Below are 22,104 nucleotides of genomic sequence, written 5' to 3' on the forward strand. Positions count from 1 at the left end.
GTTGTCACCTACGCATGTAGTCAGGTTGCCTTGAGGGTTTTTTTTCTTTCCTTAGGGAAGGGACCCTCCCACAGTTTGACTCCGTTATATAGTTTGTTGGTTTGAGCGAGTGTGATCTTTAGACCACTGCCCATTTCCTTTTCCTTTCCGTGTGTGTTCTACCGTGATGGTGGATCGCCGGCGTGAGGGAGGCGTGAGCTCACACATGTAGAGGGAGGGGGTGGGGCCTGCAGAGGGGAGGGTCTGCGAGGTGTTTATCTTTTTTTTTTAATTTTATTTTTAACGTTTATTAATTTTTGAGACAGAGAGAGACAGAGAGACAGAGCATGAATGGGGGAGGGTCAGAGAGAGAGGGAGACACAGAATCCAAAACAGGCTCCAGGCTCTGAGCGGTCAGCACAGAGCCCGACGGGGGGCTCGAACTCACGGACCGCGAGATCATGACCTGAGCCAAAGTCGGACGCTTAACCGACTGAGCCACCCAGGCGCCCCATGCAAGGTGTTTATCTTAAGATAAACTTAAGACCTAAACACTCGAAGTCTGTGATAGTTTAAATGAGACCATAATAGGGGCGCCTGGGTGGCTCAGTCGGTTAAGCAGCCGACTTCAGCTCAGGTCATGATCTCGCGGTCCGTGAGGGCTGTGAGTTCAAGCTCCGCGTCGGGCTCTGTGCTGACAGATCAGAGCCTGGAGCCTGTTTTGGATTCTGTGTCTCCCTCTGTCTGACCCTCCCCTGTTCATGACCCTCCTCTGTCTCAAAAATAAATAAATGTTTAAAAAAAAATTTTTTTTAAATAAATAAATAAATGAGACCATAATAACTTTAAATTAAAACCAGTTTCAGTGTTTTGGACAGTATTACTTGGACATTTATGAAACATTGAGTTTAATTAAACCTTAGTAATGATAAAATTGTCGGTGACTGGAAGATCACCTCATTATCTGCTTGTATTTCATGATTTTGCTCACATAATTACATATTAATACATACATGAAGAGGAAGTTGCAAAATTACCTCTGAAGAATTTCTAGCATTATTCTATTTATAGGTGTGTATTCAGCTTCTTTTTTTAAATTTGTAAATGTTTATCTTAATGTTTTAAATTTATATCCAAATTAATATATAGTGCAACAGTCGTTTCAGGAGTAGATTCCTTAATGCCCCTTACGCATTTAGCCCATCCCCCCTCCCTTAACCCCTCCAGTAACCCTCTGTTTCTTCTCCATATTTAAGAGTCTCATTTTTTGTCTCCCTCCCTGTTTTTATATTATTTTTGCTTCCCTTCCCTTATGTTCATCTGTTCTATGTCTTAAGGTCCTCATATAAGTGAAGTCATATGTTATTTGTCTTTCTCTGACTAATTTCACTTAGCATAATACCTTCCAGTTCCATCCACATACTTGCAAATGGCAAGATTTCATTCTTTTTGATTGCCGAGTAATACTGCATTGTATGTATATATATATATACCACATTTTCTTTATCCATTCATCCCTCAATGGACATTTGGGCTCTTGCCATACTTTGGCTATTGTCGATAGTGCTGCTATAAACGTGGGGGTGCATGTGTCCCTTCGATACAGCACACCTGTATCCCGTGGATAAATGCCTAGTAGTGCAATTGCTGGGTCGTAGGGTAGTTCTATTTTTTAGTTTTTTGAGGAACCTCCATACTATTTTCCAGAGTGGCTGCACCAGTTTGCATTCCCACCAACAATGCAAAAGAGATCCTCTTTTTCTGCATCCTCACCAACATCTGTTATTGCCTGAGTTGTTAATGTTAGCCATTCTGACAGGTATGAGGTGGTATCTCATTGTGGTCTTGATTTGTATTTCCCTGATGATGAGTGATGTTGAGCATTTTTTCATGTGTTGGTTGGCCATCTGTATGTTCCTTGGAGAAGTGTTTATTCATGTCTTTTGCCATTTCTCCACTGGATTATCGTTTCACTGGAGTATTGTTTTTTGAGTGTTGAGTTTGATAAGTTCTTTATAGATTTTGGATACTAACCCTTTATCTGGTATGTCGTTTGCAAATATCTTCTCCCATTCTGTCGGTTGCCTTTTAGTTTTGCTGATTGTTTCCTTCGCTCTGCAGAAGCTTTTTATTTTAATGAAGTCCCAATAGTTCATTTTGCTTTTGTTTCCCTTGCCTCTGGACACGTGTTGAGTAAGAAGTTGCTGCAGCCAAGATCAAAGAGGTTCGAGAATTTTGATGGCTTCCTGTCTTACATTTAGGTCTTTCATCCATTTTGAGTTTATTTTTCTGTATGATGTAAGAAAGTGGTCCAGGTTCATTCTTCTGCATGTCACTGTCCAGTTTTCCCAGCACCACTTGATGAAGAGACTGTCTTTATTCCATTGGATATTCTTCCCTGCTTTGTCAAAGATTAGTTGGCCATACGTTTGTGCGTCCATTTCTGGGTTCTCTATTCTGTTCCATTGATCTGAGTGTCTGTTTTTGTGTCATGTATTCAGCTTCTTAATGACCATTTCTGACAATCTTATAAGAAGCCAGTTTGACTCACCTCTGTAATTATTAGCTGAGGAGGGAACAGAAATGCATCTCAGAGCATATGGTTTGAGCTCAAGATGCAGCCCCTCTCCCGCCGCACGGACGCTGTCTCATAACCGGGTCACGCTTCCTGCAGGCAGACGATGGGCGCGTGTTTGTTGGCTGTGTTTACGATGACTTTCCGTCCTCACCCGGGGCAGGGGGGGGGGGGGCACGGGAGAATTGGGTCTCCCACATCCCTCTACTCCTCCCTTCAATTCCGTTTTTTAGACAAGGTGTTTACGGCCACATTTCATGCTGTCACCTCGCCTCCAGCCTCTGCTTGTTCCTGAAAGTGCTGCTTGCTGTGGAGCAGGGGTGAAGGTGGATGGTCTGTCCCCAGCCCCTCGAAGCTGATCTTGGAATCCCTGCAGCAGGGGTGGAACCATCTGGGGAGAAGCGCTCGTGGGCAGTGGAGAGGGGAGTGGTTGTGTGGAGGGGACATGATGTGTCACGGGGGAGCCACACTGTTGGTCTCACCCATGAGCGAGTGAACAGGTTCTGTTGGGATGAAGTCAGGACGGGGCCCCTGTGTCACAGGCCGACTCAGAACTCGGTGTCTCCCAGGACAGAAGCCACTGCCCAGGACCTAAGATTATACAAGCGTGAAGTAAAATTTAAATGTGTAATTATAAAGTAGGTAACTGAGGAGTTTCTTGAAGAGTTTTTTAGCTTAATACAATTAAAATGAAATATGAAAAAATGTTGCAAAAACTATGAGAAAGTAGAAAGAAACACGGTTATGGGAATTTGAAATTTCTCAGTTGGAAATTTCTTCCTTCAGGGTCTGAGACCCATTCGGTAACTTACACAGCAGCACAGAAATGACATTCACGAGTTGTGAGGGAGGCCTTGGGACAAGGACATGTTTGGGGAGAACAGAGTCAAAAGGAAGAGAACAAAGCACATTCGGGCTTGGGGCTCAGGAGGACATGCCCCAGGTGAGATGGAAGGCACGTGGGGGTGTGTCCTGTGGGGTGGAAAAGGCCCCCAAGGGCCCTTCTGAAACAGTCACGAGCCATCCAGGTAGGACTTGGGTGCTTTTTATATTGTCTGTTCTACCGGTCTCCCAGGGTCGCTTCCCAAGAAAACCACCATTGAAAGCGTGTGTGGTTCCGTCCAGACTCTGCCCTGGCTGCCCTTCTGGTTTTTGCTTCTCTGGGGGCCCCGGGTCAGGGCGACTGCGTTCCGGCCAGACGTTGTATGCACCGAGGTTTCAATTTCATATAGTTTTCACATGGCACAAGCTTTTGGTATTTTCCTGACCATTTCCAGATGTGAAAACCATTTCGACCACTGTGCGGACTCAGGCTGTGGAACCTGCAGCAGCCGCAGTCTACGCCACCGGGCCCGCTGCTCCCGCTCCCGGGCAGCTCAGGGCCCTCCACGTGCACCTCGAGACTTCGTCTTCAAAATCTTTCGGGGTGTGTTTCCAACATGGTGGGTCCCTGAGATCCCCGGTGCTTCCCGGGGCTCACATATCAAGACAAGGGCTGGGGAGCAGGCGGGGGCAGTGGGGACTCGGGACCAGAAAACACCCGCGGGCACACCCAGGCCCTGCCACTTAACTGTGCGTCCGCGGTCAGTGCTGCCACGATGGTCTGGCTTTCTCAGGTTTGGGAGCCTCTGCAGGCTGGGAATACAGGGTTTCTGGGTTTTTGACTAAAGCAGCATTTAGGACACATTTTTTCTGCCCTCCAGCTCCAGACAGGGATACACTCAGCATTTCCCAGTTATTTTCTTGGGTGGTTTTTGGTGTGGGGCCCCAGGGGCCTGCGTTAACCCACCCACGGGTCTGGTCTCTGCTCCCCACCCCAGCGAGCTGCTGCGCTCCCTGAATTTCACCCCCCACATCCTGGGTGTGGACGTGCACGGAGCTGGGTGGCCGTTTTGTCTCGTGTCCAGAGCCACACCCAGGAGAGCTGGGCAGTGCTGTTTACAAGAGAGGATCCAGTAACAGTTCATCTCCCCTCATGGCTTTCACTCCAGCAACATAAACAACAGTCTAGAAAACCTGCTTGGAGTAAAGTCGGTGTCGTCAGACTTGGAAGTAGTCTTTCCTTCCCCTCTGCAATCAGGACAGTAAAGTGGGGCTCCTTTTTATCCAGCCTTGTAGCCTGGGGGCTTCATCAGGGGTCAGCCGATGGTGTCATGAGCGCTTGCAGAGAGAGTCTGCCGTCTCTTCTGGTGGCTGAGCTGAGCGGAAAGTCTCCTAATGGCACCTCCAGTCCACAGTGGGTCCTGTTACTCCAGACGGGGACCGATCTCTCCTCCACAGCTGTCCTAGAGCAGCCCTCTCTCCTCCAAGATCACCGTCCGACCCAGAGGACAGAGCCCCTGGCCAGCACGTGGCCCGGAAAACCCTCAGCAAGTGAATGAATGATGCACTGTTAGATTACTGAAAAATAATGCGATTCCTGCCCGTGCCTTCCCTCTCCAGCGAGGCGCCTTGTGCCCTCAGAGTAGGGGCAGCAGGCACTGCTGTGAGATGTGCTGATGTGGGAAAGGCACTGAGGTCGTGAAGAGGCCAGTGTGATCACCGCGAGGAGGGGAAAGGGAGGACCCTGGGGGAGCACCGAGGAGATCCCTCGCTAGTTTGTTTCTGGTGTGTTTGTGCAGGAGGATTCAAGGGGCCATGTCTGTGCACACCACTGCAGCCTGCCATCCTGAGGTCTTCACACTGGCGGCTCCAAAGCGTAGGGAAATGCTGGTTCCCACTGAGACTTCCTGCTGAGACAGAACGAATAAGGGAGGAGGGAGAACTCGTTCCTCTGGTGGAAAGCCACTAATGAACGTGGAAAGATATGGAGATGGTCGTTGGCAGTCCTCATGTGGCTGACTCAGCCCCTCGGCAGCCTCGGGGCCCAGGCTGGTGAGCAGACGTCCCACAAGGAGCTGGACAGGGGCCTGGTGTCTCCTGGGAAGACAACAGAGTGTCCACCCTGCTCCCAACGTGGCATCATGAGGAGGCACCAGCCCTGCCCGGGGCCGGTCCACAGCCCAAGAGGCCCACGCACTACAAACTGCCCGCACGCAGTGGGAGCCAGGACACCTGACACGCATCTGCTAGTCGGTAACGTGGGAGAGTGGCCCCACGTGGAGAAATGCCAAGTGTCACTGTAGAAGCACGAGGGACAGCAGGTGTCATGGTTGTGGCTGAGCTTGCGGGGGTGACAGAGGGTCCCGGAGCCCCCAGAACCAAGCCTGTGTGACATCTGTAATCACAGACAAAACGTGTACGGCACCTGCACCCACATCAGGCCCTTAGGACCCGGTATTTGTCAGGGTCCCTTTCACACGAGAGCCGACTGTTCACGTGCAGATGTCGTAGGCGTTTCTGAGCCTTCTGACGTTCAGAACAATTGGGACACCTGCCTCCGAATGTCTGCGTGCAAGCTGTGCCACAGATACCCGGTGTGGTTCCCACCAGCGGCCCTCTGAGCCACACAAGTCCCTCCCAGGACCCAGGAGATCAGCTGTCACAGAGCCCCCACCCACGCCCCCACCTAGAGCGGCAGCGGGTGGGCTCTCCTCCCAGCTCCTTGAGTTTGCGTGCTGTGTCAGAGGACAAAAACGCTTCCCCACGGAAGGGAAACAGTCCGTGGACTGGGGGAGTCCGGGGCCTCGCACGCAGGGGGAGCTCTCGCCCTGAAGGAGACTTTTGCAGAATGCAAGAGGCCACACCGAGACCAGGTGGGGGGCTGCTCTCCAGGACAGGATGAGCTCCGGGAGCGGAGCTGGAGGATCGGGGCTGGGGCGAGATGTTGCCAAGCGTGTGACCTGATGAAGGTGTGGATGTGTGCCGGGGGCCAGCCTCCGGGTTTTAAGTCCACACACCCCCTCACTGCCCTCTCCTGCCCATACCCTGCTTCTCCTGGCACCGAGGCCTCTGGAAGGGCCTGCCTGTGCCTTTGCCTTTGTCTCACTTACCCCCCCCCCCCCGCCCCCCGCTTGGACTCTTCTTCACCCACCAGAACCTGGCACAGGGCCCACTGCCCCAGCCACCCCGACTCTGTCTCCTGGCCCTGCCCACCTACCTCCCAGCTACACCTGCACCCTTCTCCACGTGACCGCTGCTGCTTTTTGGGGCCTGGACAAGCCAGCTCGATCCTGTGTGGGCGGGCCCTGTGCTACCCCCCATCTTCCCATCATTCAGGTGTGAACCCAAGTGTCACCGGCTTTAGGAGGCCCCCTGACCGCCTGCCAGTCCCCCGCGACCACCCGCATCTCTCCACGGGGCTCACCCCTGGACCCATGTGGCACCGAGTAGGCCTTTACAGACAATACCCTTCACCTGAGGGGGCAAAGCTGCCAGGTCCCGAGAGTAGAGGAATGACCCTTGCAGAAAGAAGCTGGCACCGTTCTAGCCGTAGACTTGGCTGAGTTCTGATGGGTGCCTCTGCAGACCGTCCCCCCTCCCCAGCCCCACCCCGCGACTCCTGCTCTGTTCTCTCCTTTTCTAGACTCATAAATATGGCCTTCTGTGTCTGCCTTCTTTAACTCAGCATATTGCTTCTGAGGTTTGTCCGTGCTCGTGTGTGGATAGCACTGCTGCTGAGCGTTGTTCCGTTGTACAGACTGCGCGGGTGGTTTCGGCCTCCGCTACGGGGGAAACAGGCCTCATTTATGCGGTGAAAGGATCACTCGCTGTTTCCAGTCTGGGGCTCTGATTCTCTGGACATGTTTTCGTTTCTCGTGGGTAAATACTTAGAGGAGTGGGACTGCTGGATCACATGGTACATGTGTGTCTAACTCCTTAGGACGTCTCCAGACTTTGCTCCCCACCAGCAGTGGGTGATATTCTACTTGCTACACATCTCCATCAAAACTTGTGGTTAGTCTTTGTTAAATTAACTGTTCTGGCGGGTGCGAGGTGGTGTCTCACTGTGGCTTTAATTTGCATTTCCCTAATGACTAGTGACGGTACCTTTCGCCTTCCACGTCTCTTTTTTGGTTAAGTATCTTTAAATCCTTTCACCGTTCTATAAATTAGGTTGTTTGTCTTCTCATTAATGAGTTGTAGGTGTTCTTTACATATAGTCTGAGGCTGGCCTTTTTAAGAGCGATAATTTCTGATTCTGACAAAGCCAACTTATCATTTACCCAATTTATTCTTCTTTTACAGATCCTTTTTCTTTTGTATCTGAGAAATCTTTGGCTAGCCAAGGACTACAGATATCTTCTATTTGGGGTGCCTGGGTGGCTCAGTCTGGTTAAGTGTCCAACTTCGGCTCAGGTCGTGATCTCAGGCTCTGTGCCGTCAGTGCAGAGCCTGCTTCTGATCCTCTGTCTCCCCTTCTCTCCGCTCCTCCCTTGCTTATGTTTGCGTACTCTCTCTCAAACAACAACAAAAAAAGATTTTCTGTTTTTCGTAAGTTTTATAGTTTTAGCTATTGCATTTAGATCTCTGGTCTACTTTTGTGTAAGACATAAGCATGGGGGCTCATTTTTCTACTTGTGTACGTTCAGTTGTCCTGGCACCATCTCTTAAAAACTCTGGGATGCGTTTTGTCCCTCAGTGAAACCTCACTGGTCCAGGCTGTCATCAAAATACAAGATGTTATTAAAATGTGACTAGATCCAAGACCGTTAAATGGAGAAGGAACAGTCTTTTCAACAATGATGCGGGGACAACTGGATATTCACAGGCAAAACAGTGAAGTTGGACCCCTGCCTCACAGCACATACAAACATTAACTCAAATGGATCAAAGGCCTAATTTTAAAAACTAAAAATCTAAAACTCTTAGAAATAAACGTAGGTGTAAATCTCTGTAACCTTGGGCTAAACAATGATTTCTTAGCTATAACACCAGAGCACAAGCAAAAAAAGAACAAAAATAAATAAATTGGACTTTATCAGAATTAAAAACTTCATGCAGGTTGACACCGTTAAGGAAGTAAAAAGACAATCCACAGAATGGGAAAAAGTCCACGTATCTGATAAGTGATTTGTACGTAGACTACATAAAGAGCTATTATAACTCAATAATAAGAAAAACACCCCAGTTTAAAAAATAGGCAAAGGATCTGAACAGACATTTCTCCAAAGAAGGTATGCAAATGATCGATGATCAATGATCACTGTCCTTGGCCATGAGGAAATGCAAATCAAAACCAGTGACCTACCACCTCACACCCACCAGGAGGGTGAGAATGGTTTCTCAAGGGAGGGCGGGTGGTAACAAGTGTTGTCAGCAAGGAGATGGAGAAATCGGGACCCTCAGACACCGCAGGTGGGACCCTAAAAACGGTGCAGCCCCTGTGGAGAACAGTTGGGCAGCTCCACTCCTAGACACCTAGCCAAGAGGAACAAAAACATGTGCCACAAAAACCACACACCGGCGTTCACAGCAGCATTATTTCCAGTAGCCAAAAAGTAAAAAGCACCCACGTGCTCATTGGCAGATGAATGGATGACGACAATCGGCCCGTCCGTACGGCGGGCGTTATTCTGCAGTGTAAAGGAGTGATGAGTGCCACGTGGGCGGGCCTTGGGAACATCCTCCCTGAAAGACGCCAGTGACAAAAGACCACATCTTGAGTGACCCCATTTGTACGAGATATCTGGAGACAGTGTTGGCTGACCGCTGCACAGGGACTACTGAGGGGATGCAGGGGTGGTAGCTAAAGGTACAGAGTGTCTTTATGGGGTAACGAAGACGTTCTGAAGTTAGCGGTGATGTTGTAAAACCTTGGTAAAATACTAAAAGCCCCTGAATTATATACACTTTAAAGGAGTAAATGTTATGTGAATTTGTTACCAATTAAAAACAATTGAATCAGCTAGACGATCTTTGGGGAAATATTAAAGTCAAGAAGAACTAACATACTCGTGGACCCTCAGGTATACTTAAACTCAGAACTCAAGGTTTTCCATTCGTGTAACTGGGAGGCAGGCAGGGGCGCCTTGGTCATTCCCCTTCCGCGCTGGGCTGGCATCACAGACATGTAATGAGAGGCTGGTTTTCTCTGAAGCTCTGTGAAAAATTCTGTTCCCTTTGGACCAGCAGCCTTTTCAACAGCAAAGCGAGTCTCAGGTGTGACAGGGTCTGAACCAAATTGCCAGCACGCCCCTGGCCACTGTTTCTGTACCACAAACCCCAGGCATGTGGCAAGCAGCTGAATAAACACCATTTTGAACCCCCTCCTGGGACGAGCTTGTGAAGGCCGACAGGCCCCACATGTGCAGAGCTGTTCCCGGCCTTCCCAGACACCGTGAAAGCACAAACCTCGTCAGACGCGAGACACTGTTGAAATGTGCCGACTCACATCTAGAGCTCGGCACATTTCATGACTTGTCTGTCTTCACCCCTGTCGGCGACACGGCCCGCCCCCCCGGGTCTCTGGGCACCAGCGGAGGCACGCAGGCTCTGCGCTCCGGGCCCCCCGCCCTGTCTCCTCTCCTGCGTGTGCTCGTGCCCAGAGTGTCTCAGGTCACCAGGCAAGTGCAAGAAGCTGATAAACGGGCCACGTTATTCCCTCTTGTACGAGGAAACTCTCCTCACAACCAGCAGAAGCTCTCCAGAAATCTGAACACCTGGCCTCTTCCTAATGTCAGCATGTCAACTTTTTGCTTTTGAGAAGGCCTGGCCAGGTTGGGAGGTCAGCCACCCCGGGGGCCCCACGCTGGAGCAGGCCCGGCCTCGTGCTCACGTGCCCCTCAGCACCCCTCCTACAGCTGTTATTAATTCAGAAGAGCTTGAGGTTTAAAAAGCAACCAGCACTTTCCATTTAAAACACTTTGGTATACACTCTCTCAGAAACACAGTTTCACTGAAATTAGAAACTGTCTGTAAGCTTAAACCAGGCCCAGCCCAGCATTTGGTCAGAACAGCTTGGTGTTTGGACGTGTTCTTGCTCTGTCGGCATCTTTCCCACACGGGTCTGGGAGCAGTGGCCTCACTCACTGGCAACAGGCTCGCTGGTATTGGGGCTGGTCCTTGAGAAGCTGTACCACGTCTTTGTCCCTACAAGACCTCCTTCTGTGGAGCTGACTTGGCAGAGTCCTGTCCTCTGAAATCCCGGGTTCTGCCACCCACACCACCAGCCCTGCCCCCAAGTGTCCCATGAGGCTCAGGGCTAGCCATGGTGGCTTGGTGTGGGACATGGCAGGGCTCCCTTCTGACCTCTCAGAGCTCAGAACCCAGAGCAGCCAGACACAGGTCCTGGGGGAGACCGACACCGAACTGGCTGGGAAAGCCCAGGGCTCCGTGCTATGCAGGAGCCGTCTGCCCATGACTCCGGGCACACGGATGTGCAAGAGCACTGAACAGTGAGCTTGACGATGGACGGAGTAGGAGCATCCACCATGGCAGGGGCCTCCATCTGATGGGCTTTTAGGGCCAGACACTAAAGCTGTAGGGCACAACACGGATCGTCAGGGCAGGCGTCACCTTGCTGAGTTGTGAGGGACACCCCAGAGCATGGCTGGCTGGCCTTTTCAAGCTACCCTGTTCGAGAGAACAGGACAGTTGGAGGGGCCACCCCTGAGCAGAGGGCCTAGGGAGGCAGCATAGCCAGAGCAGGCAAACTCGTGAAACTGGGATGAAGCTGTTCACCATCCTGCTAACACTGAGGGGTTGATGGTGTAGGCACATGGGGGCCTCGTGGCAATGGAAAGATCTAGAATAGGCGCCAGTGAGCAGAGAAGGCAGGAGTACGGTGGCCATGATGCCACAGGCCAGGTCTGAGGACCCAGAGGGGGTCTCGGAGGACCAGCCAAGAGGGTTCCCGACTGCACGTGGACAGAACTCAAACTTCAGCCAGCAGGAGACGAGAGCAGAGCAGATACATACAGTCAGAGCATGTGGGAGACACAAAAAGGAAAGGAGGAAGTCTCGTCTCGTCTTGGTTCAGGGTCTGGTGCACGTGTCCCCTCAGGCAGCCAGGAACCGGTTAGAACAACGATGAGGAACCCAGGGTCCTTGGCGTTAAGGTGTCCAGCTTGGCAGGTCACGCACGTGACGGCTCCGTCTGGTCATTCTCCCCTGGTCCTTCCTCACGTGTGCTCTGTTCCAGAGCAGTCACGGGCTCCTGTTCCGCACGAGGAGGACATAACCATCTGCACCCTGACACGTGTAAAGCAGGGCTGCAGGTTTTTGTGGACTCCTTCGGCCCCCTGGTCTCTCGGCCATAGCATCGCGAGGCCACGTGCTGGACTGGTCATGGTGCACCTGCAACTCTAAAGACTTTACTCGGGCTCCTCGCTCCTGTTCAGTCACCTGACTTCTCTAACCACTTGCTGTCCTGCAGGAGAAGTACTCAGAAGCTGTGCGCCTCCCGGAGGGGGCCGCCTCCAGCTGCATGGTGGTCCAGAGCCCCCGCCAGCCCGGGTAAGTGCAGACGCCCTCCAGGCCCAGCCTCCCCAGTACCCAGCCACTTGCTTCCTGTGAAACGCGAGGATTACAAGTAAGAGGAAACAAGTGTGAACTGCCTAACAGACCTCTCACTGTGTCTGTGGGGTCATGTTGGGTGTGCAGCCAGGGGCAGCGGACCAGGAGGGGAGGCCGGGAGGCCACGGGTGCTGGGTGAGGGAGGACTCCTCTGGGTCCTGTGTGTGCATGCGGGGAGCCCCCTGCACGCCACGTGCCTTCACGGCCTGTGTAGGAGCGCCTCGAGGGGTTTTGTTTTCAAGCTTAAAACGATGTCCTAATTACGTAGGTTTCTCAGACTTGCCTCTCGACCTTTCCAAAATTGGCTTCTGGTGATGCGTGTAGCTGCAGGCAGTTCATTCCTTTTCGGTGGTTCTGTTCCATTAGGCGAACGCTGTCTTTCTGCCTTCTTTGGGTTGTGCGCATTTGGGTGACCCGTCCTTTTCTACTATGTCTGACGCTCCTTTCGTGTCCCCAGACACCCGAGTACACAGGCTTCTGTACCTGGAAGTGAAATGCCCGGGTCTTAGGGTAGAGTCAGCTTTCCGTCCGGGCTGACACGTTTCAAAGTACTTTATCTGTTTGTGTTCTGCACAGGTGGGTTTTTAGTTCCTGTGGGATGCCTGTGGGTCCCTCACGTGGCCACACCACCAGCACGTCGTGGGTACACAACAGCACCTTGCTGGGTCTGGGGTACATGTTCCTCTTCGCTAAGCATGTCGGACACGTCTCCCCGGCCAGACCTGATGTGTGCCACGGGCAGACGTGTCCGGGGTCACATCCTCGGGGAGGGTGGCAGGTGCCGCGTGCAGTTCACGCTTCCCACCAGGTTTCGGGAACCGCTTGGCGACAGATCTTAACCTCTTTCAGGTTTGAGCTCGTAATCATTTGGAGGATACAAATAGATGACGAAGGGAAGGTTTTGCCAAAGCTGGATCTTCTCACCAAAGTGCCACAGCAAGGTAGGGCCCAGGTGGTGTTCTGGTGATTTACTGTGCCCAACAGTCTCCTGCTTACGTCCTCTGGCTTTACATGGCCAGAATCAAAAGTTTTTTGTATCAGTTAAAAAAACGTTTTCAGCGGTAATCACTCGAAAAGCACACGTGAGGGGGCACTGTTCCCCCAAGGCCCTCTGTTCTGTCCCCACCTGTGCCACGCAGGTCGGTGCCTCGTGCACAGTCACGACCCTCATCGCCCCGTTCGGTGCCCCCGGTCGGGAAGGCGGGTGCGTCTGGATGAAGCTGCTCAGCCGGCCCGTTCTCTTCGCAGCCCTGGAGCTGGACAAGAACCGAGTCCTGGAAACTGCTCCCCTCGGCTTCCGGGCCCTGCTGGGCGTGCTGGGCATTGAAGCCACTCTAGAGAGCCTGATTAAGTCGCTCTGCGTGGGGGAAAACCACTAGTTCCTGGCAAACATGCAGGTGTGTGATTTTATTCGACGTAAACAGTTGCCGTTTCCCACACAGGAGCCACGCCTTTAGGACACATGGTCTGTGCAGTTACGCCCATCGTAAACACGCTGTCGGGACGGGGAAAAATAAACACGGCTATTTGAATAGAAGATCCAGCACGTACAGTGTAGTTGAAAAAATAAGCTTAACCTTTGAGACCGTGCAGGAGTGAGTGTCCCTCTTCGGATTCAGAGAGCATCTGGTCCTGCTCTCGCCGAGGCTGAGGGTGGAGGCGTCCTGGAGGTCAGCCCAGCCCCTGCAGTCCCGAGGGCCCCACCTGACACCTAGGGTGACGCACCGCCCTCCTCCCCTTCCCGCCTGGAGAGCAGCACTCACACGTACAAAGTGGTCAGCCTCCAAAGTGTCTTTTCATCTCATCCTGTGTTTTCACACGAGGCTCCACACAGGACCCCCACCCCCACCCCCGTCGCCTCAGGGCGGCACTGGCCTTGGGGGCCATTGACGATGTTCGAATCGGTGGAGACCCTGCTCGAAGCCAAGTCAGGGGAGGGGCCGCACCGGACGGTGAGGTGGACACCGCCTGGCAGGGCCTCATCGGTCTCTTTCCCTGGGCGGATGCCGGCCCTTTTGGCCAGGACTGGCCCCAGAGGCTGCCCGGCCCACTCCTCGCAGAGCCAGGGTCTTCTGCACACCGTGATGAGACCTCGGGCCAGACCACCACCACAGATGCTTCCCTCCACACAACCCTCGCCCCCCCCACATGCTCATGAGGGTGAGACACATGCTCCTTGAGCATCTTTTTTCAACCTCCGAGGGTGGAGGAAGTCAGTGTTCGGACAAAGCTGAGTAAATTCTAGAAGAGCTTGCTTGATTCAAACAACTGTAATTCTCAAGTTATCACAAAATTCCCCACGAAAGTTTACAATCAGCAAAATATTCTTATTTTCCACGTAGCATTTTCATACAATTCCATGGTTTCGCTATTATAATCTTATGTTACAATAAGCCTTCATTAGTCCCTCAAAACAGTGATATAAATAATCTGTACAACCTACCAGAGAATAAAAAACTGAAGCCAAGATTCCTGACAGTTTTCATAGCAGCCGGGCACACCTGCAGGGGGCGACCCTGATGAGAACCTCTTGGTGCCAGCCAGGAGGGGCTCGTCTCACGGGAGCAAGGGCCCCGAACACCCGGCGTGCGCGGCGCACGGCCGCCTGGACACCCGCCCCGGGCAGCAGCTCTCTCCCAGCACCACAGCAGCACCTGCCCGCAGGAAGGAGTGCCCGGTGTCCCCTACGGTTCAGATCAGATCGTTTGGCTAAAAACGGCCAGCGCTCGTTTGAGTGGTATCCACCCCCTGACCTGAGTCCTGTGCTCCCCGCTGACCCTGCGCAGAGCAGGGTGTGTGGCCCCTCCACAGAGACCCCGAGTCCACACAGCCCAGGGCCCACATCCATGCCAGCCACCCCCACTCTGCAGCAGGGAGCCCGCTAAGCCTGCGCTACCTGGCGGCTCGCACGGAAGAAGGGACCACGTAACCCAGCTGGGAAAGTTCCAGTAGTATCCATGTTTTCTTTCAAGTCCAAACTGTAAGACGTACGCGACAATTCAAGTTTTCTATGTTAGAGTCTGGTGGTAGGAGATCCAAACCTCGGGTCTTGAGGCTCTCGTGCCAGAGGTTAGACGCGAACCCCGGGTGGAAGGTGTGGGGCCGCAGCACGCAATGGGGCACACGTCCGACACATCTCGTCCTGGACGGCGTGGGTGGTGATCGTGCATTCCGGGGCACCCAGACGCAGTCCCCACCTGGACGGGGGTTAAAAAGCGAAAACATTCACAGCCAAAAGTCACCCAACACGACAAAAAGTAGCTCTACCGTTTGACCTTCACATTCTGTGTTCAAGTTTCAGGGACACCACAGGAGGCGGTTAGACCTGGTGCAGAACTAACGTGCAGTCCTCACTTTCCTTGAACCTGGCTGACATCACGGCCGCGTCTTTGGCGTGTACAGTCTTTGAGTAGTAGTTGACGATCTTCCCATCCAGTTTATACTGGTGTGGAATGCTCTCATAGGGCTTGAGGTCGAGGTCCAGCACAGACACAGAGAAGGCAAACCTGGATCTCGATGAAGCGACGACAGGCCTCTGCTCAGAGCTGGAAGTGAAAGAGCAGCTTTAGGGCCCGCGAACCCCAAATCCTCACGCTGTTCACAGCGCGCACCCCGCTCTGGGCGTCCCCACGCGCTCCGTGTATGCCCGCGGATGGGTGTTCCCAAGCCCTGGTGGTGGAGCCGATGCCGGAAAGGGAAGGTTAACAAGGAGCCACGTGTTCCCAACCTGAAGGAAAGCGCCAAGGAGACCCGACCTTTCCTCAACCAGACAGAGAAGACGCTGACAGCAGACTTCCCTTCATTCGTCTCAGGTCCCGAACTCGCGGTTCACGGGTTAGAGCCCCATGTCATGCTCTGCGCTAACAGCGCGGACCCTGCTTCAGATTCTGTCTCCCTCTCTCTCTGCCCCTGCCCTGCTCGCACACACTTTGTCTCAAAATAAACTTAAAAAAAAAAAACAAACAAAAAACACTTTGAGGCTAATTCTGAACTTTGTACTAAGATTGCTGTGTGCCCATCCCACTCAGCTCTGAGTGCTTGGTATTGTCTTGCCTCCAAATGACTGGTTAAATGTATTCTATGAGCTCAGTTTAGCCCTATAAAACTACTCAGGAGTCCTAGTTTCTCTGATGCTTAACCACTCTTCTAGATTTGAAATCATCCCAAACATAACACAAATTTCAGAAGGTCCTGCCCAAGAGGGGAAGACCGATGGACACACTCCCGATCGGATGAAACTAATCAAGGCAAGACTCCCACTTAACTCCTGTACCAAAACACTCTTCCAGGGAAATCGACCCCCTGGCTCAGCTACCCCCTCCCAAAGGGCAGTCAAGGTCTTGCTTCCGAGGCCTGAGTTCTAGGCAGCAGGGCTGGGACAGCGCATCTCCAGCCTCCAGCAGGTCACTCACGGCACCCGACAGACAAGGTGATGCACGCGAAGACGGGCATCTCTCCGTGCACGGGGTGGTGGGCGCACAGCCAGAGGCAGCTCCTGCACAAAGTCTGACTGTGTGCCCACCGCACACTCCCAGGAGCACCGGGCACAGCCCCAAAGCCGAAACGCTTCTGCGCGGCTCCACAGGGCTCCCAGGACGTGCACTGTGCCCCATCTGTGTCCGTGAGGCAGCTGGTGAAGTGCGCCAGGGCCCAGGCCGGCCAGCCCACCCTGCACACTCCTGCACGGTCAGGAAGGGCAGTGGGTGACAGCCACATGGTTCTGTCCTCTACCACCACCAGCTCCATCCAGTGAATGGGCACTGCAGTTCCTCCAGGGGTCACAGGGGTGCTCGACTAAACAGAACAGCCTTGTTGTTTTTCAGTTATGCCTTACAGACATCCCTCGGTGTTTCCTATCAGTTCTGTGCCTGCCAGGGAGCAGCAGCCCTGGGAATGTTTAGTTCAACAGCGCCAGAAAAATGAGTGGCTGGCGGCCAACGATAAGGTCATCTTGACCCAGGAACACGTGTCAGAAGGACGTGGGGCCATTCCACAAACGCCGTGTCCACGTGGGGTTTGGCATCGGAGGATCAATGCTGAAGATGCCATCTAATTAGCAAGAGAAGATTATCAGGTTCATCCTGAATTCAAAAAAAAAAAATAAAACGGCAAGGGAGGGTGCCGGACAGTCACGTCCAGGGACACGCTGTTCTTACAGGCTCGGGAAGGGCCGAGAAGGCCAGCACATCAAGAGCTGGCCAGGGCGAGGAACGAGACCTAGGGGGACCTCAGTGGGCACTTGGGGCTTTGAGAGAAAGGAATGTGTACCATGGTCCAAGCTGCTTCTAAATCCTTGGAGTGTATCCTTAGAAACTCATGATAATCTTTAATAAGACAGTCTTTTTAAGTTTTTCTAAGTGTCTTTCCAGCTGTGCCCCAAGCTCTTAGAGCACAGGCAGGAGCCAGCAAGCCGTGGTGAGTCACTAAGGTGTCAACTAGGGGACAGGACTGTGTCGGCCACCGTGGCCCTGCCAGGACCCCGCGCACACAGGACGCACAGCAGGCGGCTCACCTGGCATCCTGCAGACAGGGGGAAAGCGCGATCATGACGGAGCAGTCCTTTGCGGTCATGGCCACCCGGTACTGCTGCACCTGTGGGGACGGAGAGGTGAGCTCCAGGCCCGGGAGGATCCTCGGCCAGCCCTGCCCGCCGGCACCGCTCTGCAGGTGGCACGTGGACCCGCCACGGAAGCACAACCGTGGACCACACTGATGACGCTGAGGAGACGTCCCCCGCGAATGACACTGGGGACGGAGGGCCGCCGGGCTGCGAGTGACCCACAGCGGGCATGCCACTGTCCCAGCCTGCGGATGAGGAAACTCCCCCACGATGGCATCGTGGCTCTAAACATCAGGCTTGAACACGTGCCCCCAGCAGCCCGCGATCTCGTCCACCGGACCTGCCAGCTCCACACGGCATGCCGTGCGGGACCTGACGCGTGAGCCCCTGTGTCGGCCCAAGTGCATGTCAGACACACGGGGAGGCTCTGAACCGGGCCCGTGTAGACTCTGGGCGTTTTCCCACTTTCTTTGAAGTTTCATGTTACCATGTGAATTTCTCTCACTTTTACAAAAGTAAACTAGTTACAAAAAAGGAAGTGGTCCTTCCAGGTTGTCACAGGCCTCAACATCACGCGCTGACAGAGGACAGGCTCGCCTCCCCTGTAGGCCTTCCCTCTGCATCCCACACTAGGAGGACCGCCCTGGAAGACATCGGGTTCCCACCTTCCCTGCGCGCGACCTAGCGGCACACCTCAGGCCTGCTGGCAGCTCCTTCTGGGCTTGCAAAACCGCTTCTACACTCGGCTCATTTGGCTCAGAAATCAGGCATCTCACAAAATACACAAAAGATTCAATCCAAAAGAATTAAAGGGATAAACATTTTTTTAAATGTATAAAATATCTGCGTTTTCATCATAAGACAAGCCACAAAAGATTGGTAGATTTGAATACCCAAAGATGAAAAGCGTCCATAGGACACCGTCCTAACACCAATGTGAAAGAGACCAGCCATGGTCACGGATGATCAACACCAAAGTATAAAGTGCTAGATTCATATAGAAAAGGAAACTTCCCAAAGATGTGGATCCAATAAACCGAGAAAAGAAAGAAAATAGTCAATAAATACATGAACATCAGATGCACAAAACACATATAATCAGACACAAAATGGAAGGGCCAGACTCTCACTTCGAACAACGCCAGACTGTGGAATACAGGGCCAGCCCGACCACTGAGGTCAGCCAGAGGAAGCTGGAAAAAACACTGAAAGCATCCGCTGAAAGGCAGCGTGAATGGAATCAGGGAGAGTAGCTGCACCAGCAAAAGATAGACATCTGGGTCCTTTTCGCCCTGACACAGGGTTGACAATTCCGGAGGGTCGGCCAAGAGGTACTTTCATCAACCCGCAGGGCTCTGAGGACAGGGACCATGACAAACCCCGTCTTCTGTTAGCACCCAATGCCACACCTTCAGGCCAAGGAAGCCACGGGTTGGCAGCCCTGCTTCCAAGACCTCTGTCACCAAAACTAGGGCCAGGCGACCCCAACTTGCTAGGGCTTCCCTGGCTCCCAGCAGAAGCAAACCCAAGATCCTTCCTGGAAGAAAACACCATCTTAGGCCTTGCATTATTTCTAAATGATTGTCAAATACAGTTATCGACACACAAGTTAAAATATCTAGGCACAACTCACGATAACATAAGTGAAAACCTGCAAAAAAACCCCAGGCCAGCAGAGATGCACACGGACTCCCGGCTACTGCAGGAATCAGATAGACGTGCTACTCTGCTCAAAAAATAAAAGACAAAGTCAAGAATTTGAGAGCTGGAGACTATAAAAGTAAACCGTATGTAAATTCTAGAACTGAAAAAATAGAAAAATCAATACTAAAAGTTCAACAGATAATTTTAACAGATGAGAAGAAACTCAAGAGACTTGCTAAACTAGATGTCCCCAAAAATATCCAGAATGACGCATGGAAAAAGTAGAACAACTGGAAAATAACAAAGAAATGGGTACAAATCAAATTTGTAGACATTGAGGCCAAATATTTTCCAAAACTGGGGAAAGACATCAAGCCACAAACTCAAGAATGACTCCCAAAAGAACAAAATCAGATACACACATCACCAAACACTAAGAATGAATCACCAGCAGACCAACATAAAGGAAACGTTACATGGTGTTCTTCAGACAACAACAAAATCACCCCCAACACAAGCTGGGGATGCAGGGCAGAATGGAGAGTAAGAGAGACACCTGTGGGTAAAAAGACGCTGACTGTATAAAACGGTAATAATGTCTCCTGGAGTTTAAAACAGCAGAATACACAGCAGTAAGAAGTAAGTCAGGAAGAGAGGAAAATGTACTCTAAGAATTTTGTGCTGTCCAGAAAGAGAGTTGAAGGTACTAGACGCTAGTCTTTCCTAAGTCAATTGCTTGCTGCAAAGGTTAAGATAGCCACAAGACAAAAGCAAAAGACTCTGTAACTTTTAACAGAGTGAGGAAATGGAATGACAAAAAAATAAAATAAAATAAATAACCCAAAAGATTGTAAGAGAGGAAAGAAAAAGAAACCTAAGACAGGTGGTAAAAATTAACAGTTTTAAATCCAAGTGTAAGTCCACAAAACGTTAAGGATAAAAAACCAGACCATACATTAAATACAAAGACATAAATAACAGAAAAACCCACAGTTATTTTGTAAAATTTCGAAACATCCTTCTTATGGAAGAAGCAGATAGTAAAGTAAGGTTATGAAAGATCTGAATGACGCAATTAATCTGACCTAATAAGAAGATATAAAACACTGAACCCGGCAATTTGAAAAGACACTTTTTTCACATATGCACAGAACCATTTTTCAAATAAATTGATCTATAAAGCATATCACAATACACTGAAAAGGATCAAAAGCCAATCTCAACAAGTTTCAAAGGACCATACAGACTATGTTCTCTGACCATAATGCAATGTTGCTAGTAATCAACACAAAAAAGATAATGAGAATCTGTGTGTTTGGTAATTAATTCCCTTCTAAATACTTCCATGGGTGAAAGGAGAAATCTTAATAGTAATAAGCATATATTTTAGTTGAATGGTATTGAAAATACAGCTTGTGGAATGTAGCTAAAGCCATGTTTACAAGAAAATATACAGTGTTGAATACATATTTTAGAAAAAAAATCTAAGACTTAATTAGGTAAGCATTCATATCAGAAGTTATAAAAAGAACAAATTATCCAAAGAAAGAAGAAAGGAAGTTAAAGCAGAAATTATTGAAATAAGAAACAATCATACAGGACACTAACGGATGAGTTAATTTGTATAAAACAAAAATGACACTCTTCATGGGATGGACTGAGAAAACAGACACCACACATCAGGAATAAAAGAGCATTCTTTAAAAGATAAAAGAATATTATTTTAAAAACCTGAAATTTAAATTTTTTTTTTAAAAAGCTGCTTTATTTTGAGAGAGAGAGTGTATGTGCACACAAGCACAGGAGGGACAGAGAGAGGGAGAGAGAGAATCCCAAGCAGACTCTACACTGTCAACGTGAAGCTGGATGCAGGGCCCAAACTCACAAACCGTCGGATCATGACCTGAGCCAAAACCAAGAGTCAGATGCTTAAGCGATTGAGCCACCCAGGTGCCCCAAAATTTGAAAATTTTAGATGAAACAAATTTCTAGAAAAATACAAGTTACCAAACCTGACCAAAGAAGAAGATAATATGAAATCGAGATCATAATTTAAGGTTTGTCTGCAAAGATAATTGTGGGCCCAGATGGTTTCATCTGTGGTTCTAAAAAATATTTAAGGAAAAAATAATGCAAGTCTTAGTTCACCTCTTCCAGAGAACCCGAAAATGAGCAGTCCTCAAATGTTTTTTGAAGCAGGCATACCCTTGATACCAAGGCCTAACAAAGACATTGAAAAATTCACTAAAAAACCCTAAATAAAATACTGGCCAACCAGATATAATATAAAAATAATAAATCACCATAAATTATACAGTTAACCACATTAACAGACAATAGAAAAGTCCTATGATCATCTCAATAGAAACAGAAAAAACAATGATAAAGTCAACATCCACTCCTGATTAAAAACTTTTTTTTTTTTAATGCTTATTATTTTTGAGAGAGAGTGAAAGAGCCTGAGTGGTAGAGGGGTAGAGAGGGAGGGAGACAGAATCCAAAGCAGGCTCTGTGCTGACAGCACAGAGCCCATTGCGGGGCTTGAAGCCACCAACCGTGAGATCATGACCAGAATTGAAGTCAGACACTTAACTGACTGAGACACCCAGGTGCCCCTCCTGATAATAAATACAAATTAGGAATAAAATGGAACTTCCTTAATTTGCTAAGTTATTTTATTTAAAAAATAAATAAAACAAAGCCCCCCAACAACCTACAACAAACAACTTAGTGGTAAAATGGTTTCTCTTTGAGAATGGGAATGAGACTAGAATTCCCACGGTCACAACTTAACTATATTCAATTAAGCAAAATGAAATAAGTAAAAGGTATAAGGATTGGGAAGCAAAAAAAATCAAATTCATAGACAATATGATTACATAATAAACGAAAATCCAAAAGCTGTAAATAAACAGAATCAGTGACTTTAGCAAGGTTGACAGATGAGAGG

The 22,104-nt window shown here is 50.3% G+C and overlaps 2 protein-coding genes across 6 annotated transcripts in view; one reads left to right on the plus strand and one right to left on the minus strand.

Moving 5' to 3' along the window:
• The window catches only part of CENPP (centromere protein P), a 228,023-nt gene extending 212,675 nt beyond the window's left edge, over positions 1-15,348 (plus strand). For 3 of the 4 annotated variants that reach the window (XM_053907692.1, XM_053907694.1, XM_019434295.2), the window contains 3 exons: positions 11,811-11,890; positions 12,800-12,891; positions 13,199-13,487. In XM_053907692.1, coding sequence (XP_053763667.1) covers positions 11,811-11,890; positions 12,800-12,891; positions 13,199-13,329 — 303 coding nt within the window. In that variant the 3' untranslated portion in view covers positions 13,330-13,487. Of the gene's footprint in view, positions 1-11,810; positions 11,891-12,799; positions 12,892-13,198; positions 13,488-15,245 lie in introns of those variants that run through there. The other variant, XM_053907693.1, reaches the window with a different exon arrangement.
• LOC109257883 (inositol-pentakisphosphate 2-kinase) overlaps positions 14,202-22,104 on the minus strand; it is a 127,548-nt gene continuing 119,645 nt past the window's right edge. For both annotated transcript variants that reach the window (XM_053907691.1, XM_019434288.2), the window contains 2 exons: positions 17,463-17,542; positions 14,202-15,495 (listed from right to left, as the gene is read on the minus strand). In XM_053907691.1, the coding sequence (XP_053763666.1) occupies positions 15,270-15,495; positions 17,463-17,542 (306 nt within the window). In that variant the 3' untranslated portion in view covers positions 14,202-15,269. The remainder of the gene's footprint in view (positions 15,496-17,462; positions 17,543-22,104) is intronic.

The sequence above is a fragment of the Panthera pardus genome, unplaced genomic scaffold, assembly GCF_024362965.1.
Source record: "Panthera pardus isolate Hobbes unplaced genomic scaffold, ASM2436296v1 HiC_scaffold_20, whole genome shotgun sequence".
NCBI lineage: Eukaryota > Metazoa > Chordata > Mammalia > Carnivora > Felidae > Panthera > Panthera pardus.